Source organism: Magnolia sinica, chromosome 9 (assembly GCF_029962835.1).
Source record: "Magnolia sinica isolate HGM2019 chromosome 9, MsV1, whole genome shotgun sequence".
Lineage (NCBI taxonomy): Eukaryota > Viridiplantae > Streptophyta > Magnoliopsida > Magnoliales > Magnoliaceae > Magnolia > Magnolia sinica.
Window position 1 is genome coordinate 55,583,843 of NC_080581.1, and position 24,928 is coordinate 55,608,770.

At 39.4% G+C, this 24,928-nt stretch overlaps 1 protein-coding gene across 12 annotated transcripts in view; it reads left to right on the top strand.

Annotated features, from left to right (window-relative positions):
- Positions 1-24,928, top strand: part of LOC131255456 (uncharacterized) — an 80,848-nt gene that overhangs the window by 36,015 nt on the left and 19,905 nt on the right. For all 12 annotated transcript variants that reach the window (XM_058256179.1, XM_058256180.1, XM_058256183.1 and 9 more), the window contains one exon: positions 72-215. In XM_058256179.1, coding sequence (XP_058112162.1) covers positions 72-215 — 144 coding nt within the window. The remainder of the gene's footprint in view (positions 1-71; positions 216-24,928) is intronic.

Consider the following 24,928-nt stretch of genomic DNA (forward strand, 5'->3'; position numbering starts at 1 on the left):
TCTTTATTGACATTAGAATGGATGATCTTTTCTAGCATAAAAGCTTACTGATGCAGTACCTTTTTGTAAAGGTTTGGCGATTGCGTGAAGGCTTGGGTATTGCAACCAATAATTTTGCTGAATATAAAGCCATGATTTTAGGAATGAAATATGCTATCAAGAAAGGGTTTAAGCGAATTCGCGTGCATGGCGACTCCAAACTTGTTTGTATGCAGGTTTGTCTTTCCTATGCATAGATCCATGATTGAACTATATATGGATAAGCTTGCGAATTTTCTTTAACAAAATTTATTTAAACCATTGGAAACATTATATATGTTGGTGGCCCCAGAAAATACCATAGGGTATCTTGCTACAGTAGAAATAAAAAAGCTGAAGGGTTTGTAGACAACAAGAGTTGTAGGGAACCAAAAGTACAAATGACAAAATTATAAAAACCTCATTCCACAATGACAGGACAGTGAACCGTTGACGTATATTTGGATAAGAACAAATGACAACCACCGCTCTCGATGAAATCATTCTAGTATCCGGACCAATTTTTCCACCGATAAGGATGTATCTTGTCAGAGAAATAAAGAACTTGAGAAAGAAGAAAAAGCTGTTAAATCTGTAAAAAAAAAAACATCAGGTGATATTGTTTTTATTTGTTAGTGGGACTGTTGGTTGGGTTTTCGTATAGTTTAGGCCCATGAGCTACCCCTTTTAAGTCAGTGCTTAAGTAAGAAGGGTATTTATGTAATTTCCAGCATATTGCTGGAAGCCCTAATAAAAAAAGAGGCTGGAACATGTGGGGGCTGGAGTAAGCTCAACAATTCTCCTCTTTTCTTCCTTCTCTTTCTTTCTCGTATTTTCTCTATTTTTCTCTTCTATATTTCTATTAAATACCAGTTTACATGGTATGAAAGCATATACCAGGGAGTGATTCGGGCCCCACAACCTTCTTTTCCACCCTAGTTGCGAGATCAAGTATTGGGGGCCTCCTAAAACTGTACGGGACTGATCGGACCCTTGGGAAATCTGTTTCGTCGTTTCTTTGTGAAGGAATCACTCACAAAAGGGAGTGTATGAGCCTTGGCAGAAAATGGAGGCTTGCTGATTTCTTTCATAAGGTGATGTTTAAAATTGATTTTGTGTTTGTTACATCGTGTGGAAGCAATTTTTGGAAGATTATTTCCATCCATAAGGTAACGTGTGATGTGTGAATGATATTGATGCAGACTCTAGTGATGATGGGCCAGATTTTTTTTTTTATGTGTTGTTCTGGATGTGTAGTTGATTGTGATTCTCATTATTAAGTCAGCATTTTATATATATATAAATTGAAGTAAGTTGATAGTGGGGTAGCTATGGAACCCAAAGGTGTGGTTGTTGGACCTGCATCACTTGGAGAAATGTCTGGATCTTCATTTAATGCATCAATAACATTTGTGAAGTTGAATGGGAAGAATTATCTTATGTGGGCCAAGTCAGTTGAGGTGTTTCTCTTAGCTCATGAAGAGGATCAATTTCTCATGGAACCTAAGCTTGAAAAATCTAATTCTAGATGTAGACGATGGATGCGTGACGATGCTCAGATTCGATCATGGTTGTGGAATAGCATGAAACCTAAAGTGAGTTCCAATTTGGTGTTCTTAAATACGACAAAAGATGTTTGGGATGCTGTGACGAAGATGTACCCTTCGAAACAAAATATTTGTGAAGTGTATCATTTATACGACGAGATCTTTTTGTTGCAAAAGGGGGATAAGTCCCTTGGTGAATATTTTGCAAAAATGACTTGAATGTGGGAAGAGCTTTCCATATATCATCCCATTACCTCCGATGTCATTCTTATGAAAAAGCAATTGGAAGATATGAAAGTCGTGAAACTCCTGTCTAGATTACCAAAAGAATACCAATTGATAAAAGATCAGATTTTGGTAGGTGTATCCATTCCTTCAGTAGCTGAAGTTTATGTGAGGCTTCAGAGAGTCTCTTACAAATGAATTTGACAATACTCATGTTAATGCCTTTAATAAAACTGTGTTGGCCACTACATCTAGCTATTTTGGTTTACATGGTAGTCGTCTTGGCTGTGGTTGCAGAGGCGGTAAATTTCCACGGGGAGGTAGAGGTGGCCGTGGTGGTAAAAGAGACCGATTGTGTACCATGGATATGAATATCGGTATCGTATCAGCCAATATGGTCATATCGTATCTGTATCAGAACGAGTTGATACGTGATACAGGGCGTATCGGCACCATTACGGGGTCGGTATGGCCAATATAGGCGGATACGCCTATAAAAGCCCAATTTTGAATTTTTTTTTTTCCTTCAAAATTTGACACGTCTTCTCTTCTTTTTCTCATTTAAACCATGGAAGAAGCTTAAAAACTTATTTTAGGCTAGATCTAGACCTATTTTGGGATCAAAACAAATGACTTGAATGAGATTCGACAAATAAAAGTGAAGTGGACCATTATGGGAAAAATCGGAAAGAATGGTACACCTTCACTTTATATATATTCATCTTCTTTTTATTGTATTTCAATGTAATGGGCCATTGTTCACCAAATCATGCTTAATTTGTGTTTAATTAGAGTCTATTTAGTTGACCTTCAGCAAGTCAAATGGGCAGACAACATTCTCATCAAAGAATGGGTTGATGCACCATTGAATATATGGTTAAAAAAAATGATTAATTCTTAAATATCTCATTTCCCCCATATTTTTCTAATATTTTTCTTAAAAAAATTCTGACCGATACGGGCCGCTACGACCCCGATACTGATACGCGACGTCGTATCATATCATTTTTCTGCTGGGCCAATACACCGACCGATATCGACATTCAAAACCATGATGTGTACTCATCGTGGCCTAATAAATCATACTGTGGAATTTTGTTGATCTTCTTGGAAAATCTCGAAGGAGTAATCAAGCACTTATGGTTGAGGATGGTTCTACAGATGGTGGACCCACTACTTCTACCTCATTTAATACCCTTGATGATCAGATTAGTGTTACACTATCACGGAAGGAATATGCGCGGTTTCTCTCATTTAGTAGCTCTGCATCTGTTATGGGGAAATTTAGACAGGGTTAAGCAGGGTCGGCCCCGAGTCATCCGACCCAATTAATAGGGCCTCGGAAGGAGAGCGTGTCATTCGTGAACAGACTTCTAGACTATGACCCTAGGCCGGGCAAGACGAGCTCTTGTCCTCGTCATCATCCTCATCTTCATCCGAAGAAGGTTGGTCGAGTCAGGGGCTCATCCTCGTCATCATCCTCATCTTCATCCGAAGAAGGTTGGCCGAGCCGGGGGCACCTCCTCGTCCTCATCCTCATCTTCATCTAAAGAAGGATGGATTTCCGCAGTGATTTCCGTAGATTCCCTCATGAATCTCTTGGATCACGTAGTCTGCTTCATCGGGTCGAAGGCACCTGAGGTAGGGTTGTGAATGCCCCTTCTTGTACAGGACCCCATCCAAAACTACGTATCGTGCGGCTTTGATCTTCAGGCGTTGGGCCTCTAGCCTGTCTTGGGGGACCTCACTAGATGTGAGGTAGTTGTAGATTGGGTCCATCCAACTCGGAGTGGTCTCCACCGGATTGACCATCTCCTGATTAGCTCGGTGCCAGATGAGGAATGTGGAGACTAGGATTCGCCAGGCATTCGGGACCAGCTGGCTCGGGGCCACTTTTAGTTGTGCAGTTAGCTCGCGCACAAACGAGTGGATGGGAAGTTGGAGCCCGCACTGAAGGGCGCCAGTGAAGATAGCAATCTCCCCCTCAGTAGGAAGACTAGCTTGATCAATGGGAGAAGGAGCTCGGATGTGCACCGAGTCCGGGATCTGGTAGTCTTCTTGAATTTGAGCCATCTCAGACTCAACCATAACCGAGCCCCCGCAGACCAAGGGCTTTGGTCCGCCTCCTGATGGGCCTGCCTTCGACCGTCCCGCAGGATCTCCAAGTGCCCTCTTCGGCCTCTTGCCTCGGCTCTCAGTCCTCGGACCCGCAGCTCTCTGGGTCGAGGGGTTAAGCGGTATGGCCTCAAAGGGACCTTCGTAGTTCCCGAGCCCTGAGTTAGTGGTCCCCGGTTTGGAGTTGGTCTCCGCTCCTCTGACCTCCTCGAATTCATCAGAGTTGCTCGACATTGTAAAAGAAAAAGTCTAAATGGTGGAAGACTCATAGCGCTGACGACGATTTGCTCCGGCAGAAAATCTCTCTACTCCGACAGCTTCTTCCGAGTGAAATCCCTTCTCCGGCTATCGGAAACCCTTCCTCCGGGCGAAATTCCTTCTCCGGCTATCGGAAACCCTTTATCCGACGAGGAAAAACTGCTTTTTGGCAGAGGCGATTCGAAAAGAGTAAGGGAACAAGTAGTGAGAGAGCTAGAATGCAGAAGGAGAATGCAAGTGAGAGCGAGAGGGTTTATATAACCCTCCCATCGATCAGCGCCATCATTGTGGACAGTTGTCCCCAAAGCCGAAGCGACTCAGCACTGTCACTAGGGGACACGTGGAGGGAGTTAATAAGCTCGAGTCCGCGTTCCCAGGTCCGAGCCCCATCAACATTAAAGGCTATTTATGGCGAAGGCGGCCTCTCGCCTCTCTATGACCTCGTGGCATCATTTCCTCTGCTCCGCCGATTACGAATCGTAACCGTCGTCACGTGTCCTTCGTTTAGAGGCCGTAATTCGAAGAGTCGTAGCCGTCGTACTGCACACGTAACCCGAAGCACAATCGTCGCAGTGATTGCGTTCCAATCATCCCAACCGTCATCATGAGCGAAGATGTGGAGGCGCACCCCGTTTCCCCAGGTGTTTACTCTTCAAGTCCAAGCTCGAACTAGGAGAGTAGGGGGCTTCTGTTATGGCGAAATTTAGACAGGTTCAAGTAGGGTCGGCCCCGAGTCATCTGACCCAATTAATAGGGCCTCGGAAGGAGAGCGTGTCAATCGCGAACGGACTTCTGGACTATGACCCTAGGCCGGGCAAGACGAGCTCTCGTCCTCGTCATCATCCTCATCTTCATCCGAAGAAGGTTGGCCGTGCCAGGGGCTCGTCCTCGTCATTATCCTCATCTTCGTTCGAAGAAGGTTGGCCAAGTCGGGGGCTCGTCCTCGTCTTCATCCTCATCTTCATCCGAAGGATGGCCGAGCCGGGGGCTCGTCCTCGGCCTCATCCTCATCATCATCATCCTCATCTTCATTCGAAGAAGGTTGGCTGAGCCTGGGGCTCGTCCTCGTCCTCATCTCCATCCTCGACCTAGAGGCTAAGGGCTAAGCCTTGAATAAGCACGCCTAACAGACTCTGACACCGACGACTAGACTATGAATTTCGACCACAAGTACTTAGCCTCGGACTCAGATAGGACGAGGTCCGAGCTCGGAAACCAGTCTCAATGTGGACGTGGCCGAAGATCACGCCTGGAGATATGCTCCATTAAGACACGATGCGCTACACGATCCAAAGATTGTGGAGTATCTCCACGATTGCAATATCCGCTTGATTGAGTAGATCATTCCGAGATTGACGGACACGATCCGCCCGACCCACAGGTATAAATACTAGGGGACCCCATTGCAACAGGTACGCAGTATCTTGCACCCTCTCTTTACATTACGCGACTTAGACCCAGATTCCCTAGCCTATCTTAGGCATCGGAGGGTCCCCTGTTTAAGCCAGGGTCTCCTTTGCTCACCTTTCTATGTAGGACCAGGTTCCGTATGAGGCTCGCAACATTGAGTAGAGGGTGGTCCAGATTTTGACCTCAACAACATCCAATAGTACTCCTTCCACCTCTACAACCACTTAGCCCAGTCAGGTAAAGCGTGCTTGTTTTCATCTCATTCTCATACTTGGATTATTGACTCTGGGGCATCAGATTATATTTCCGGTAGTTCCAATTTTTTTCTTCCTTTGATCTTGTCTTATCAAATATGTTTGTTAGATTAGTTGATGGTACGCCATCAACTGTTATTGGACTTGGTACCGCTCAACCTAATGCATCAATGTCCTTGTTTTCTGTTCTATATGTATCCAAATTTCCTTTTAAGTCTTTTATTTGCAAGTAAACTAGCAAAGTTTTAAACTGCTCTTATCTCCTCCTTTCCTTCTTATTGTGTCTTTCAAGACCTCAAGACGGGCATGACGATTGGTGGAAGTTGTGAGAGGACTGGTCTGCACTACTTGGAGTGAGAATCAGTAGGTGCAACAATACTTCTCGAGGGTTCGACAATTCAATGACATCGTCATTTGGGTCACCCGTCTTTCCAAAAACTACAGTCTCTCATTCCATCTCTTCCAAAGGTTTCAAATTTGGAGTGTGAAGCATGCCAGCTGAGTAAACATCGTAGAGTCCATTTTCCATCTAGAACTGATTCATGAAGTGATCTTCCATTTAAATTAGTCCATTGTGATGCGTGGGGACCGGCTCGAGTTCCTAGTTTGTCAGGTTTCAAGTACTTTGTTCTTTCTATTTATGATTATTCTAAGATGTCGTGGTTATATTTAATAAAGTGAGATGGTCAGAAGTCGTTCACGTATTTCAGAATTTTCATAATGAAATAAAAACTTACTTTGGGGCTAAGTTGTGTATGCTTAGATCAGATAATGCATTGGAATTTATTTTTTGGGATTTTCAAATCTATTTACAAAGTCAAATGTATTATCCATCAAACTTTTCGTGCTTATACACCTCAACAAAATGGGGTGCTCGAACACAAGAATAGATATCTAGTTGAAGTTACTCGTGCTTTGTTATTAGAAATGAATCTCCCACAGTTTTACTGAGGAGATACAGAGGAGATGCAATCCTCAGTACGTGTCATTTAATCAACAGGATGCCTTCATTGGTTTTAGATGGTAAGATGCCATTCTCATTGTTATTTTCTAACTGATCAATATTTTTTGTTCATCCTAAAGTGTTTGGTTGCACTTGTTTTGTTCATGTTTTTGGGTCAGGTCAAGATAAACTTATGCCTTGTTTGGTTAAATGTGTTTTTCTGGGATATTCTCATACTCAAAAGGGTTATCGATGCTATTCTCCAACACTTAAGAAGCACTTTGTAGCTGCTTATGTTACTTTTTCTTTTTTTAAAAATGTCCCATTTTATGGTAAAAATGAGCATACAATCGAAGCCACATCTGTGGAAGTTCCGTTGCCTAATGCGTTTCCTTTAGCTTTTGATATTGGAGTGCCAACACCACAAAGATTTTACACAAACAAGTTACAGAAAAAGGAGAAAAGACCAAACATTACAGACTATTCATCCTTAGTCTATACAATCAACTACTACACCCACTGAGGTTCTTGGTTCCTCCGAATCTTTTGATGTTGCCAATGTTTACCTATTGCGGTCCGAAATGGTAAAAGTTCTTGTGTTACTCATCCAATTTCTAATTATATCACCTTTATCCACTTATCTATAAATTATCTTAAGTTTGCTCTTACTTTGTTTGCTGTCTCCATTCCTAAGTCAGTCCAGGAGGCGTTGTTAGATAAAAATTTTAAAAGAGCTATGGATGAAGAGATGCAAGCCATGTATTTCAATGATACTTGGAAACTAATTAATCCTCCATTAGGTAAGACTCTAGTCAAGTTTAGATGGGTTTAAACTGTAAAATTTCCGCCTAAGGGATCAATTGAATTTTAGAAAGCCAGGTTGGTCGCCAAGGGATATACTCAGGTTTATGGAGTAGATTATTTGGACACTTTTTCACCAATGGCTAAGCTTAGTTCAGTTCGGGTTGTTATATCAATAGTTGGTAGTTATGTTTAGCTTCTCTTCTAGCTAGATGTAAAGAACGCATTCTTGCATGGAGCATTGCTTGGAGAAGTATACATGCAACAACCTCCCGGGTATGTTGCTTTGGAGGAGTCATCTACAATGTATAAGTTAAACAAGTTGCTATATGGATTGAAGCAATTATCGCGAGCTTGGTTTGAGAAGTTCGGTAGTGCAGCGGTGTTGTTTGGTTTGAAAAGGAGTAAAGTGGATCATCTCAACGCACTCTTCCTCTAGCTACATCATACTTGTTGTGTAAGTGGAAGATATTATAGTGACAGGTGATGATTTGGATGGTATCAAGAAGTTGAAATCGTATCTTCAAACTCATTTTCAAGTCAAAGACCTCAGTCTTCTTCGATATTTTTTGGGCGTTAAAGTGGCAAGATCTAGAGTTGGAATAAATCTATGTCAAAGAAAATATGTTTGTGACTTGTTGGATGAGACATGTATGTTGGATGCTAAACTGGTAGATACACCAGTGGATTCTTAGCTCAAGCTTGAACTTGAAGAAGAAGAATTGTTAGAAGATTCTAGTATGTGCAAAAGGCTCGTTGGGAAGCTCATCTATTTGACTATCACCAGACTTGATATTACTTTCTCAGTCAGTGTGGTTAGTCAGTTTATGCAAAGTTCTAGAGCACCACATCTAGCAGCATCGATGAGGATCCTCAAGTATTTGAAGGGTTCACCCGGGAAGAGTATTCTATGTAGGTCACATGGTCATCTTCGAATAGCTGGTTATTCAGATACAGATTATACTGAGTCAAGATATGATAGGCGGTCCACTATTGGTTATTGAACTTACCTAGTTGAAGTCTCTTATTAAAGAGTTGGGTTTTGTGGTTCAAGTTCCAATGCCTTTACATTACGACAAAGTTGCGATACATATTGCCAATAATCCAGTGCTCCATGAGAGAATGAAGCATATAGAGATCGATTGTCATTTCATCCGGGACAAGATATCTCAGAGGGAGATCTACACTCCTTATATCTTGTCTTACAATCAAGTTGCAGATTTATTCACCAAAGCCCTTGGAAAGTCTCAATTTGAAAAGCGTATCTCCAAGGTGGACATGCAAGATATCTATGCTCTAGCTTGAGGGGGAGTGTGAAATCTGTAAAAAAAAGAAAAAAAAAGATCATTAGGTGATATTGTTTTTATTTGTTAGTGGGCATTTTGGTTGGGTTTTAGTATAGTTTAAGCCCATGAACTAGTCCTTTTAAATCATTGCTTAAGTAAGAAGGGTATTTATGTATTTTTCAACATATTGTTGGAAGCGCTAATAAAATAAGAGGCTGGAACATGTGGGGAATGTGATGCAGGACACATGATTTAATGCTAGCATGCAACATGGAAATTATGAAAGAGTCCATAAAGTAATTCAATTAACAAAAGATGCTGACCCACCACGTAATTAAGAGTAAACAATAAGAAATATAATCTGATTTAACCTAAATCGCATGCCCACATGCCAAGAAATCACATAAATCAATTAAAACTAAGCTTGATGGAAGGATAGAACTTTCAATTTAGCATAGGCATGTTCCACACTCAAGGGACTGACTTGTAGGTTCTTGATTAGTGTTAGGAAGGGGAAAATATGAAATTTAGAAAATTAGGGTTTATGGGAATTGATGATTTTGGAATTAGGGTGTTTTTTTTAAAAAAAAAAAAAAAAAATTTTAAATTTGGGGAAAGGATGAAATTAGGGCTAAATTGGGTGAATTGGTTAAGGGGATTGATGGATTTAGGTATTGGTAGAGGGGTATTAAGGTTTTGGATGAAGGCAAGTTAGGGATTTTGGGTCAATTAAGGAAATTAGAGATTTAGGGTTTGGGAAAATTAGGGAATTAGAGAATCTAGGGTTAGGATTTATAGGTAGAGTTAGCAATGGGGAATCAAAGGGATTTGATGGGGGAAGAAAGTGGAAATTAAGTGATTGAGGGGTTGTTTGTATGGTCAGCCTAGGGACTCGAACATATGGCGTACGGTCACACGTGTGGGTCGTTGGATAGGGTTTGGGGTCCTCAATGGTCGATTTCTGTTGGGGTTGAAGCTAGATGATGAAACGTTGAAGAAAAAGATGATTCAGATGGTTTTGGATAGGAAGGGAAAAGGAGAGAAGAAGTTTTTGGGAAAGTACCTCATAAAAAAGAAGAGAGAAGGAAGATGATAGATGGAAGCCTCGCACCTCTGTCGAATGAGGAATGGAATTACACTACACCCAAGCTCCAAATCACATGAAGAGAAAATACAAAGCAATTTTTATTTTTATTTTTTTATTTTTTAAAAACAATGGCATTAGGGCTCCATGTAATGGTCGTCTAGCCATAAGGAGACTAGCTCAACCCTCCTTCGATATGGTGCTCAGATGTCCTCATCAGGCTGGAGTAAGCTCAACAATTCTCTTTTCTTCTTCCTTCTCTCTCTTGTTTCTTCTTCTTTTCTCTATTTTCTCTTCTATATTTCTATTAAATACCAGTTTACAAAAGCCATATAGGACTGGAAATCCAACCCTTACTTAGAATGTGGAGATGTATAATTACAAATATGCTCTTAGCAGTTAAAGAAAGAAAAGAGGAAAGCCATAAACAAACTTAAAGAGAAATAACCTAAGGACCAAATGCCCAATAGGCCCGCACACGTCTACACTCCCCCTCAAGCTCAGGCATAGATATCAATCATGCCCAGCTTTCCAAGAATACGTCGTCTAACCTCCATAGTAAAAGCCTTAGTGGATATAACCACTAATTGAGCAGAAGACGAAACAAATGAGTGGAAATAATGCTAGCAATACCCTTTTTACTAATAAAGTGATTATCAACTTCAATACGTTTTGTCCACCCATGAAAAATAGGATCAGAAGCTATATGAATGGCAACTTGATTGTCACAATACATAGGTACAAGAATCTTCACATGAATTCTTAATTAAGTAACAAAACTTTTCAACCACATAATTTCACATACAATATTCGCTATAGCACAATTCTTTACCTCAACATTGGACCAAGCGACATCTGTTAGCTTTTTAGTCTTTTAGGTAACTAAATTTCCTCTGAAAAAGGTATAGTAGCTTGTTGTAGAGCGTTGATCATCTAGTGATCTTGCCAAATTGCATTATAATATCCTTTAATATTAATATTGATATTAATATTTTGTGATAACTAATAAGATGCCACTTCCTGAAGAAGACTACATGTAGCGTAAGATGCAACGAACTATTTTAAGATGACTAGAACGTGGAGCATGCATGAACTAACTAACCAAACTCATTGCACGAGATAGATCCAAGGGAGTAATTGTCAAATATATCAACCGCCCAACCAAGTGTTGATACATATGAGATCATCAAGGAGTTCTCCATCATCTGCTTGAAGCTTCTTTTTAACTTCTAATGGAGAATCAATAGGTTTGACACTAAGATTGCCCGTTGAAGGCAACAAATTAAGGGCATATTTTTGTTGAGACAAAACTATGCCTTTTCTTAGAATGAGAGACTTCAATTCCAAGAAAATATTTTAGTGGCTCCAAATCTTTGATGTCAAAGACCTTATTTAGATATTATTTTAACTCAGAAATACCACTAAAATCATCACCTGTAACAAGTATATCATCCAAAGAAAATAATGGGGCCTTGCACAAGCCTCTTAACAAATACAAATGATCTATGTGAATACGAGTAAATCTGTTGAGAATCGAGGCCCTATTAAACTTATCAAATCAAGTTTGAGGAGCCTGCTTCAATCCATGTATAGTCTTCCTAAGACGACATATCTTCCTTTCCTCCCCATTTCTAGCAAATTCAGTACGAGGAAACATATAGATCTCCTCAGTTAAATTACTATTGTAAAAAACATTCCTAATACTAACTGGTGTAGAGATCAATGGCCAATGCAAATTAGTAGCAAGAGAAGTGATCACCCGAACATAATTCATCTTAACATCATGAGTGAAGGTCTCAGAGTAATCCTCACCAAAGGTCTGTGTAAATCTTTTAGCTATAAAACGAGCTTTATGTCGAGTTATACTGCACCCAAGAGCATACACCCAATGACAACCCACTGGATTTTTTCTAGTTGGTAACTCAGTCGTCTCCTATGTATGATTCTTTTCAAGGGCAATCATATCCTCCTCCGTAGCTTTTTGCCATATAGGAGAATTAAAAGCTTCCTTAATGTTTTTAGAAATGGAGGAAGAACACTTGAGAGTAGAAAGACAGGATCTGTTTGGTAGAGAAAAGAACGGTAGGAAACAAACCATTAAATGGGATGAGAAGTACACTACCTTTTCGCTTTTCAATAGTAACAGGCAAATCCAGGGAAGAGTCTAAATATGGCAAAGTGTAAATAGGAAAATTAGTAGGAACACTATCCGTACCTGTTGCTAAAGGAGCATGCTTCGTGATGTCCCGAGAGAGAATTATGGTACGAACATTCTTTCTTTCATATACCTTCAAGTTTGATTTAGTGGAATTATGAACAACCTTATCTCTAATACTATTGGGTTCAGAAGGGACAAACACTATCTGATGAAACTCAAGGATAGGAACTAAAAGAACCATAGACCTGTGTTCCCTTGTTCAACAGAAAACTATGAAGTTTCTTAAAAGAATTTAACATCCATAGAGACGACGCATATGCATTTTAGTGACTAGATTAAACCACTCATGTCCTTTTTTGGGAAGACAAATATCCTAAGAAAATACATTTAACAACGCGATTTGACAATTTATTTATACGAGGATCAGTATTACAGACATGACAAACACCCAAACTCGCAATGGAATTTCTGAGATAGGGTACAAGGCTGAAAAATATTGAATGGGTGATTGCCCAGTAAGAACCTTGGTAGGCAGACAATTAATCAAATAACAAGCAATAAGAACAACATCTGACGAACAAATAAAAAAAAAGTAGAAACAAATGTTACCAATAACAAGAGCACATATAACTTTTAGAAGATGTCTTCTTCTTCTTTTTTGTTCTTTCTTTCAGCAACTCTATTATGTTGTGGGGTATATGCATAAGTGGTTTGAGAATTATTATCATGCTTTTGAAGATAAGATATCTATTATGGGAACGATATTCCTTTGTATTATCTGTACGAAGAGTACGAATATTCATATTAAATTGATTTTTAACCCAACTATGAAACACTTTGAAAATGGAGTTAACTTCATCTCTTCTTTCTTTTTCTTTTTGTTAAATAAATATGTCATACGAGAAGCATAATCAATAAATGGGACAAAATATTTAAATCCATTAGAAGCAATATGAATTGGACCTCATACATTAAAATGCACCAAAGAAAAAATTCTACTAGAATTTTTTGCACAAGCGGATAAATAGACTTATGATGTCCATTGCAAGTTCTTGACATCACTAGATTCAACTAATTGAGGTAACCAACGTAAGCTTAGATTAGAGGGATAACCAAACTAACAATGCCAAATATAAGATTTCCTTTTCTTTTTCTTTTTCTTCTTCCCTAGTTTGGGTTGTGGACCCTCTTGTATTTTTCTTTTCCCGGATGTGTTCCCTTTTGGAAGAAATAAGTGTTTTTCCTTGCCTTCAATATATATATATATATATATATATGTGTGTGTGTGTGTGTGTGTGTGTGTGTGTGTGTGCCCGTGCCCGTGCGCGTGTCTTCCTTCTTAACACATTAATCTGACTTGAAGTATTCAAATGAAGACCGTATAATTCATCCTTCTCACGTCCACCACCAAGCGACTTCTTCGTCTTAGATCCGTAAAACCATAATGATCAGGATAAAAAGGTCACATTACAATTTAGGTCCTTAAGAATTTGACTATCAGATGACAAATTAGACACAATGTTAGGAACTAATAAAACAAAGGATAAAGAGAATGATGGAGAAACAGAAATAGTATCCGTTCCCCTAATAGGTATTAGGGTACCATTTGCTAATTTCACATGACCTAAATTTGGATGAGTAAATGAAGAGAAGGAAAAGGATACGCCTGTCGTATGATGAGTATCCCTTGAGTTAATTACCCAAGGACTTGACGCAGAAATAGTGTGAAGAGCATGATGGTATTACCAGTTTGAGCCAAGGAAGTGGACGAGGAGACCTTATTTTGAGTGTCATCCCTTAACATGACATGATACCTACTCTTTAGTGATGTACCACATCAACAATTGATGGAGCCATAGGTGAAGTTGCGTAAGGTATCATGTCTCGAACAATAGTTTGAGAATCCCTATCATTCGAAGTTGTAGTGTTGGCTCCTTGCCCTAAGGCCTACCATGAAGGACCCAACAATAATCAATAGTATGTCCATGTCTACCACAATTGAGCACACAATCAATCCATGCCACGGCCACGACCTCGACCACCATCATGACCTCTTCTTCTTGTGCCTCTACTATGGCCAACACCAACATTATAAAAATTTCTAAATCTTGTCACTAGCGTAGATTTTTCCACCACAGTTCATCCCATAGTAGTCTGACGCTTCTCATCATGCAACAATAAGGCATATACACTATTAAGTAATGGTAAAGAGGGCGAGCCAAGAATCTGAGCGTGAATGGGTTCAAACTCAGGATCAAGACCTGCCAATAATTCAAAAATCTTTTTCTTCTCATTACTTATTTTATATGCCTCTGCATCTGTGGAACACAAATTAAAGATCATCCATGAAAGACAATTCCTACCACAAACCACGCATCTTGGCATAATCTGGCACTTATCTCTTCATTTGTCTTAAATGGCTAATCTCTTGATAAATATTATAACTGCGGGTGATATTATCCTGATTAGCATACAATTCACAAGCCATCAACCAAATCTCATGTGTAGAGGATAGCAAAAAAATACCTTCACTAATCTCTGGATCCATAGAATTTAAGAGCCAGGACATAACCAACATTAAAGAGAAAGATTATCAAAGAAAATAGAGAAGAGATGAGAGAATAAGAGGAAAGAAAAGAAAAGAGAAACAGAGAAAAGGAGAGAGAAGAGTAGTGGATGGCTGAACTATTAGGAGCCTCCAAATGCCCACCTCTTCATTCTTTTATTAGGACTTTACAAAATAAAGTAAAATTACAAGTATGCCCCTCTTTCTTAAGTAATGATGTAAGTCTTAAACAATGGGCCCATACACTACCAAAACCCATATAATGAGGCCTAATAGCACTCCACACACTACCACTCTATTATTTGATAGATCTAGCTCTCCCCCTTAAGCTGGAGCATAGATATCAAATATGTCCAGCTTGGATATAAGTTTTTCAAATTGAAATTTTCCAAGAGCTTTGGTGAATAAATCTACGATATGTTCATGAGAGGAGATATACGGAGTGTGAATTTCCTTTTCAGAGACATTATCTCGAATGAAATGGCAATCGACCTCAAAATGCTTCGTTCTCTCATGGAATACCAGATTGTTGGCAATATGTATGGCAACTTGATTATCACAATGTAAAGTCATTGGATCTTGCGCGACAAACCCCAATTCGTCAAGGAGAGATTTAATCCAAACAAGTTCATACGTTGTGTGTGCCATTGATCTATATTTTGTCTCAACACTTTACTTGACAATCACATTCTACTTCTTACTTTTCTAGGTAAACCACGTTGCCGCCAAGTTGCAATAACATGTAGTTGACCGTTTGTTATATTTCGATGTCATATTTCGACCTTACATAATCTGCCTCGAAATAAACTGCTATCTGGAGATGACCATGAGACCTATACATGATACCTTTCTTAGGCGTACCTTTTAAGTACTTGAGAATTCTCATAACTATGGCCAAATGAGGCGCTCTTGGACTTTTTTCATGAACCAACTATGTTGATAGAGAAGACAATGCCTGGTCTAGTGACAATCAAATGGATAAGCTTACCAAGAAGTCTTCTTTACATGCTAGGATTTGTCAGTAACTCTCCTTCTTTAGGCTCAAGTTTTTTATGAGGATCAATCGGAATATCTGAAGGTTTGGCACCCAACATAGCTGTCTCTTCTAATAAGTCACAAACATATTTTCTTTGACATAGATTTATTCCAAGCTTCCAACTTTAGAGTCTAAGTAGATGAAGTGTAGTTAGGACAAGTGGTTAAGAAGATCAAGATCTTTGATTTGAAATTGAGATTGAAGATATGACTTTAGCTTCTTGATACTCTCGAATTCATCACCTGTCATTATAATGTCATCCACATACACAAGAAATACAATATCTCCATATTTATTATGCTTTGAAAAAAACAAAGTGATCTACTTTACTCCTCTTCAACCCATACAACACCACTATGCCTCAAGTTCTCAAACAAGGCATGCGGCAATTGCATTAATCCGTATATAGACTTATTTAGTTTATAGACTTTAGAGGATCCCCCCTAAGCAACATACCCAAGAGGTTACTCATATAGACTTCTTCATATAATTCTTAATGAAGAAATGCATTCTTTATATTTAGCTAAAGGAGTGACCAATCAAAATTTGTAGTTAGAAGTATGATTGCCCAAATCGAATTGAGCTTGGCCACCGGAGAAAAGGTATCTAGATAATCTACCCCATAAACTTGATTGTACCCCTTTGCAACCAGTCTGGCTTTGTAACGATCAATTGATCCATCAGGAAGAAATTTAAATGTGTAAACCCATCTACTCTTCACTAGTGTCTTACCCAATGGTAGATCAATTAGTTCCCACGTATCATTTGAATATATAGCATTCATCTCTTCATTTGTAGCCCTTTTTCAATTTTTATCAAACAATGCATAATGAATTGACTTAGGTATAGACACATCAGACAAAGCAAGAGCAAACTTCTGATAATTTGTGGACAAGTGGTTAAAGGTAACAAAGTTGGAGATTGGATGACAAACATAGGACCGTTTACCTTATGAACAACAATGGGAAGATCATTGACTACTTTTGTGGACTCAGAAAGAGTGAGAACCTCATTAGGCACAGTAGCCAATAATGTCGATATAGAGGGAATAGTCTATGTTACTTGATCTTTTCGTAGCTTTTTGTAATATGTCTACGTGACAACCTTCCAAGGTGGTGATTCCTTTACAACAAAATCTGGGGGATAAATATTAGGTAAGGAACTTCCACAGGCATGACTTATACAATGCGTTTGGTTTTACCATAAAACGGAACAGTTTCAAATAATGCAACTTCAATTGTCACAAAGTGCTTTTTAAGTGAAGGACAATAACATCGATAACCTTTTTGGGTACGAGAATATCCCAAAAAGATGCATTTAATCGAGCGAGGTGCAGGTTTTTTTTTTTTATATATATATATATATATTTTTTAATACCAGATCCAAGGAGATGGACAAAACAAGTACAACCAAACACTTCAGGAGGAATTGAAAATATTGATCTACCAGGGAATAATAATGAGAATGGAGTTGTTACATATAAAACAGATGAGGGCATCTTGTTTATCAAAGCACGAGTAACCTCAATTAGATGTCTATTTTTGCGCTTAGCAACCTCATTTTGTTGAGGTGTATAAGCACAAGAGGTTTAATGGATGATACTCTGACTTTGTACATAGGTCTGAAAGTCCCGACAAATAAATCTAAAGCGTTGTTAGATTTAATAATACACATTTGCACCAAACTGAGTTTTTATTTTATTATAAAAAATTTGGAATACATGAAAGACTTATGACTTATGTTTCATGAGAAATGACCACATCATTCTAGAAAAATCATTAATAAAAGAATAAAGTACTTAAAACCTAATAAATTAGGGACTCGAGTTGGTCCCCACACATCACAATGAACTAATTTAAATGGAATATCACTCCTAATACTGACTTTGGATGGAAAATTAGTTCTATGATGTTTACTCAGTTGGCACGATTCACATTCTAAATTCAACCCCTTCTGAAGGGGTGGAATGAGAGTGTAGTTTCTATAGAGATGGATGACCCAAACGACAATGCCACCGAATTGCTTGATCCTCGGGGAGCACTAAAACACCTATTAATTCCCTTTCCAAATAATACAAACCATTCCTCTCATGACCTCCACGTCGTGCTCATCTTGAGGTCCCTAAAAACATAGTAAGAAGGAAAGAATGAGATGAAACAATTTAGAGATTCTGTTAGTTTTCTTATAAACAAAAGATCGAAAGGAAATTTTGGGTATAATACAGATGATAAGGAGATAGACGAATTAGGTGAAACAATACCCTATCCAGCAACCATGGACAAGGTCCCATTTGCTAAAGTAACAAACATATTTGATAAAACATGATTATACGAAGAAAAGGAACTAAGATTGCCAGAGATATGATCAGATGCACCAGAGTCAATAATCCAGGGAGAAGGATGAGATGACAGGAGGCACACTTTACCTAACTGAGCTAACATGGTTCTAGAAGTGGAAATGGCATTTTTGGATATAGTCATTGGAAGAGTGAAATTGTGCATATTCTTCACACTATCAGGCATTGTTGGATATAGTCATTGGAAGAGTGAAACTGTGCATATTCTTCCCGTGATAGTATGACACTAATCTGATTGCCACTAACATTTGATGCAATAAAAGTAGCGGGTCTACCATCAACAGAAACATCATCCACAACAAGAGCTTGATTAGCTTTCAAAGTGTTTCCACAAAGATCCCAACAAAAGTCTACAACGTAATTTGTTAGACTGCAGTGAGTGCAGATGTGATCTTCTCTATCACCACGAACACCTTTACCTCCCCCTGTCAACCTATCAACTCTGCCACCATGATACATACCCATGACTGATCGACAACCATGGCCTCCACGTATACTAACGAAACTAGATGAAGAAGTCAATGCAACGTTATCAAACACATTCCCATGAACACTGTCAGGGTCAGTTAGTGAGACTCTCTGAAGCCTAGCACAAACTTCAACATTGCTTCTTCCTGGATTGACATTCTTTTGGCAAACCAGACACAAGTTTCACTACCTTCATATCCTCCCATTGCTTCTTCATAAGAGTAACATCTGAGGTGATATGATGATATATTGAGAGTTCTTCCCATATGCTAGTCAGTTTAGTAAAATACTTACTAAGGGACTTTACTCCCTTTTGGAACGAGAAAATTTCCTTATAGATATTCTGCTCTGAGGAGTACATCCTTTTTACGTTATCCTAAACATCTTTGGCAATGTTCAAGAAAACCAAATTAGATCTCACTTCAAGTTCCGTGCTATTCCATAGCCACGATCTGATATAGGCATCACACATCCACTATCTATATCTAGAATCAAATTCCTCTGGTTTAGACTTTGTGAGGAATTGATCCTTTTCTCTAGCTAAGAAAAAATACTTCAACTGATTTAGCCCAATGAAGATAATTCTTCCCATTTAAATTCATGGATGTTATGAATGAATTAAGCGACGATCCGAACAATTCTGTTAGTGATGAGGGACCACTAACCACACTTTTCGGCTCCATGGCCACCTTGGATTTGATTTACTTCAATTTATACTGAAAAACACTGATCTATAACTCAATTTATACACAACCACACTTTTCAACTATACCATAGAAATTCCCAGCCTCTCATCAACTAGTATCCACGTCTACGTCGTTCATACATTCCCCATAATGTAATGGATAGATAAAAATATCAAAAAAACTTCTTCCAACACAAAATAATGGAAGGAAAAACAACTTCACATCACCTTAACAAAAAAAATCAGCAAGCCTTCATCTTCATGGTGCGGCTTCTATGCTCCCTTTTTCGAGTGTTTCCTTTTACTTGATGATCAATGTAGAAAACATGTTTTCTGCATGAAGACGACGAGGAAGACTCTTTCCTTAAGGTTTGATCAGCACTCTAGGGTTTGGGGGTCTTCCAATCTCAATCCAAGAATTAGGGATTAGAAAAACTGAAGATTCAAGAACTAAATCACTTCCAACCACGCTCTAATACCATGCGAATAGTGTAAAGAGAGAGATTATCAAAGAAAATAGAGAAGAGAGATGAGAGAATAAGAGGAAGGAAAAGAAAAGAGAAATGGAGAAAAGGAGAAAGAAGAGTAGTGGATGGCTGGACTGTTAAGAGCCTCCACATGCCTACCCTCTCCATTCTTGTATTAGGGCTTCACAAAATAAAGAATAAAACTACAAGTATGCCCCTCTTGTTTAAGTACTGACTTAAAGTCTTAAGCAATGAGCCCAAACACCACCAAAACCCATACAATAAGGCCCAATAACGCTCCACACACTACCACTATTATTTCATAGATTTAACACAAAACAAATTGTTTGATTTCCATTCACCGTATGAGGAATCGGTCCTAGGCAGTTTTGATATACTGCCACACACACACACACATATCCCAACTTCTGTTAACAAACATCTCAATAGCTTTTGACCATTGATGATAATTGTTAGACTTAAGTTTGTGTTGTAATCGATAACCCGAGATTCTCAGAATGAATAGCTAACCTCTCCATTTTAGATGGATCAACAGTCTCAAATGTGGAAGATGCAGCCATAGTAAATCTCAAATAAATAGAAGAAGAATAATTATCAGGGATTTACACCAACCAATACCAAGTCACTGCTATAATCAGCTATAGCTATAAGTATAACAAGCAAAGCCCATAAAAAAAAAATCCAAAAGAGCTCCAAGCCAGACCACAAAAAGAAGAGAACAGGATCTTATGACTGACAAAGCTTGATAGTTTTACAAATCTTGACAATCTTTAAGCAAAAACAAAACTTAATTACCTGATTGCGGCCCTCAAACAGATCGCTCAAAGATTAGGGCGAAAAGAATTTAAAAACTCTGCGCTAACAAGGAATTCCAGCAAACCCTAGCCGGAGCAAGCCGGTATCTAAGAAAAACTGGAAGAAACCTTTGAAGAAAATCTGTCCAAACCTGTATATCCAGCAAACCCCGTCTGCCACAACCAGTTTTCTTTTTCTTTTTTCTTTTTTCTTTCTGTTGAGAAAACTGGTAGAAAAATGCTCCGAAAATCTGATATATATATATATATATATAGAGAGAGAGAGAGAGAGAGAGAGAGAGAGAGAGAGAGAGAGAGAGAGAGAGAGATAATGAAGAAGCACCAACCAGTGTTCAAAATATTGGTATCGCACCCTTGGGATACAGATACGTATCGGTTATCGCATGGGATATATCGTTTGTATCGCATAATTTATCGTACTTTTTGGGAAACATGGGGAAACATTGGGAAAATGTTTGAATTTTTTAATGAAACTTTGGGGATTGTTAAAAAAACCCTTATTACACACTTTTAAATCATAACATCTCAAAAAAAAGATGCACATAATAAATTTCCTTTGTATAGGGTCCTAAGCTATGCGATGTTTAACTGAACTAATGCAACTATATTTAAATTGAATGCATGACATTTATAAATATATCAAAGTTATGTATGAAAACACAATCAATTCATTGAAAAACAAAAGTAAAAATTGAGAAATATACATATCAATGATGGGGATTGGTTGTGGCCTAGGCCCACATAGAGTTACGCGGTAGCTCGTAATCATCGTCTCCATCTCGACGGGGCCGGAAATAGTACTGCTGCTCCACAAATCGACAATATTGTGCCCAGGTCATAGTAGAGTGGTACCAGTTAAGATACTCCCTGACATAATGTTGGTACTCATCCTCTTCAAACCGAATTAATACGCCCATCCGTGGGTACTGTGTAATTGTCACAGTCTGTGTTTGATACGGATCTGGGAAGGAGACATATGAAGCTCCTTGGTATCCATATTACGGGCCATATCCATACTGCTGCTCATATCCCTACCCATATGTAGAAGTAAACTCCTAACCATAGTTGAAAAATGATGTGTCATAACTGCTGGAGTCACTCGCCGCATATCTATTAGGTCCATATCCATGCCCATACAGTGGCACAGAACTCAAGCTACTCTCCTGTATTTGTGATCCAGATCCATGTTGTGGCCAATAACTCGAGCTCCCCTCCCTCGTCCGTGATCCAAATCTAGAGTCACCTCGCCTATCACGAACGCCTGTATCCCTCGTGCATTTTTCCAGCAACTCTTCAAAATCTGAAAGTTTCTGAGTCTGCTTTTTCTTCAGTAGCTTTTGACGCGTGCACGTCTTATTGTAAATAAGACGGGGTCGTAGTTTTCCTGGACGAGAACCATGGTCAGGGTCTTGCGTGGCATGATCGAAATTCTTCTCCCCAGTGAAAGGGCTAAGGGGCCTCTTATCCTGACTCCCACCTGCGTCGCCACCATCCCCTTTGCTATCATTATCATCATCGTTACTATCATCAGAGTCATCATCACCCTTATAACTGCCATCGCCATCACCGGACCCATCTCCCGCTTCACTCTCTGACTTAGTCTCGGTGTCAAATAATGTCTCCCCCGCCATGTGTCCCGCGTGATAGTGACTGTCGTGGGCTGTCGTCCGGACTCCTCGTCAATGGGTCGAATGCCTCATCAGGAGACCTCTGCTGCTCCACATTTGCGTCAACATCAATCCCTTGTGTCTCTGCCTCCGTCGCAACATGTGGTATTAAGTCATTTGAGCTAACCCACTGGTAAACTGGGTCATCCTCCTCATCCTCAGCATATGCATGTTGTCTGACCGTCATCAGGTCCAGTGGGTCTTCCTATGCTTTTCTTCTTGCTTCTGCGCGGAGCAGCCTTTCTCGTAACTTCATATTATAGTGACAATACACTAGCTTCTGAAGCCTCTCATACCCTAGTCTATTACATTTATTTGTGTGGACGAGGGAGAATGTACTCCAATTCCTTTCACAGGGTGACGAGGACACCTTCTGTGTAAGCACACAGATAGCCAATTGCTGTAAAACCTCGCAATCAGTCCCGTACATGGATCACCATTCGCCTGCATATTATAAAATTATTCTGTTATTTTACGTTTTCCAAAATAATATAAAATTTAAGTTTACCGTAATAACTCACATTACATGCTATCATGGTGTTCCTTGACTTCACTGCAAGGTGGCACCCAAACATTCCAACCGTGTCGCGGAATCTAACAATCTGTTGATGGCGTATAACTACCAAGATAAGTATAGAATGGTTGAGATGAAGATAAGGAGAATGTATGTGCGGAACATATTTACCTCGCTACCAAAGGTACCTTTCCTTTAGTGCGGCCCACTTGAGTCTTGGAACCTGCTCACTTCTGGTGTCAAGTCCTAAAATGAGCTTACAAAACAGATCGATGGGGTAGATTTCCCACAAACATTACGGTGGGCCCCACCTAGGTTTCCAGTGTAGGAACTAGTTCCTGCCAGAGGCTTTTGCAGGAAATCCGCGGAAGTGGATTGGCTGGTGTACGTATGTTGACATCACCAAGTTCTGTGGGTCCCATCATGAGGTATCTGTTATATCCAAACCAGCCGTCCATTTAGTGAGCTCATCGTGAGGCTTGAGCCGAAAAATAAGGAAGATCCAATTATCAAGTGGATCACACTGCAAAATGTAGTGGGGGATTCAGCATCTACCATTGAAACCATTTTGGGGTCATAGAAGTTTGGGATCAATATGATATTTGTTTTTCCTCTTCATCCAGGTATCTGTGGCCTTTATGAATAGATTGGATGGAAAATAAATGTAATTATGGGCCCTACAAACGTTTTAATGGCAAGAATCATTGTCCCATTGCCATTTGTGGTGTGGTCCACTTGAGATTTGGATATGACTCATTTTTGGGCCCATGATCTAAAATGATCTCGCCAAATAGATGAGCGGGGTGGATATAATAAATACATCATTGTGTGGCCCATGTAACTTTCATCTCCTTTAGATCATTCGTACCACTCAGAACTCGAAGGGTGTATGTGTGGTAGACCAGCCAGTCTTGTCACAGGCTTTGTGGGTCCACCTTGCTCTCTCTCTCTCTCTCTTTATATATATATATTGTCCAGGCCGTCCATCTATTTTTTAATATCCTTTAAGCGTATTATTCCAAAAATTAAGCAGATCCAAATCTTTGGTGGATCGCACCAGAAAAATTATGCAGATCCATGTCATTTAATGGTAAGTGTTCATTAACACTGTTTGATGTGGTGTGGTCCACCTTAAATTTTAATATGATTAATTTTTGGTATAACATCCTAAAATTGGCTATAAAAAAGAATTGACGGAGTGGATCTACTACATGTCATCATTGTGGGCCCTACATTAAGTGTAACACCCACTGAATTGCTTACTCACATAGCACCAAATTCCCCACCTTAATTTACATTTTGTGGGGTCCACCGTGATTTATATATTTTATCCACTCCTATCCATTTTAACATATAATTTTATTACTTGGGCTCAAAATTGAAGCATATCCAAAGCTCAAAAGGACCACACCACGAGAAACAGTGTGAATTGAACGTATACCATTGAAAAATTCTTGAGGGCCACAGAAGTTTTGGATCAAGCTTATATTTATGTTTTCCTTTCAGCCCTGTTTCTTTGATCTTATGAATGGGTTGGATGACAAAAAACATCACTGTGGGGCCTGGCAAGGTTTCAACGGTTGAAATCATTATTCCCACTGTTTCACATGGTATGGTCCATTGGAGCTTTGGATATGCTTCAATTTTGGGCTCAACCCATTAAATGAGTTGTAAAAACAGTTGGACGGCGTGGATAAACCACATACATTCTCGGTGGGCCCAACAGAGTTTTCTCACCGAGATAAATGAGTCACTGTTTCTGACGCGGATTACCTATTGATAGGAAGTGCTCAAGCGAAGTCACCAAGTTCTGTGGGTCCCACCATGATGTATTTTTTGTATCCACACCGTCCATCCATTTGAAGAGATCATTTTAGGGCATGAGCCAAAGAATGACTCAGATCCAGAGCTCGAGTGGACCCCACCTCAGAAAACAATGGAGAGAGTGGCACCCACCATTAAAAATTTCTAAGGGCCACAAGAGTTTTTGATTAAGATGATATTTGTGTTTTCCCTTATTTAATTTTTTTTTAACTTATCAACGGGTTGGATCTCAAATAAACATCACAGTGGACCTTAGGAAGGTTTCAACGATGGGCGTCACTCTCTCCACTTTTTTCTGGGGTGGGCTCCACTATAAATTTAGATTTGCATCATTGTTTGTATCATGCCCTAAAATAATCTTTCCAAATGAATGGACGGTGTGGATACGACACATACATTATTGTGGGACC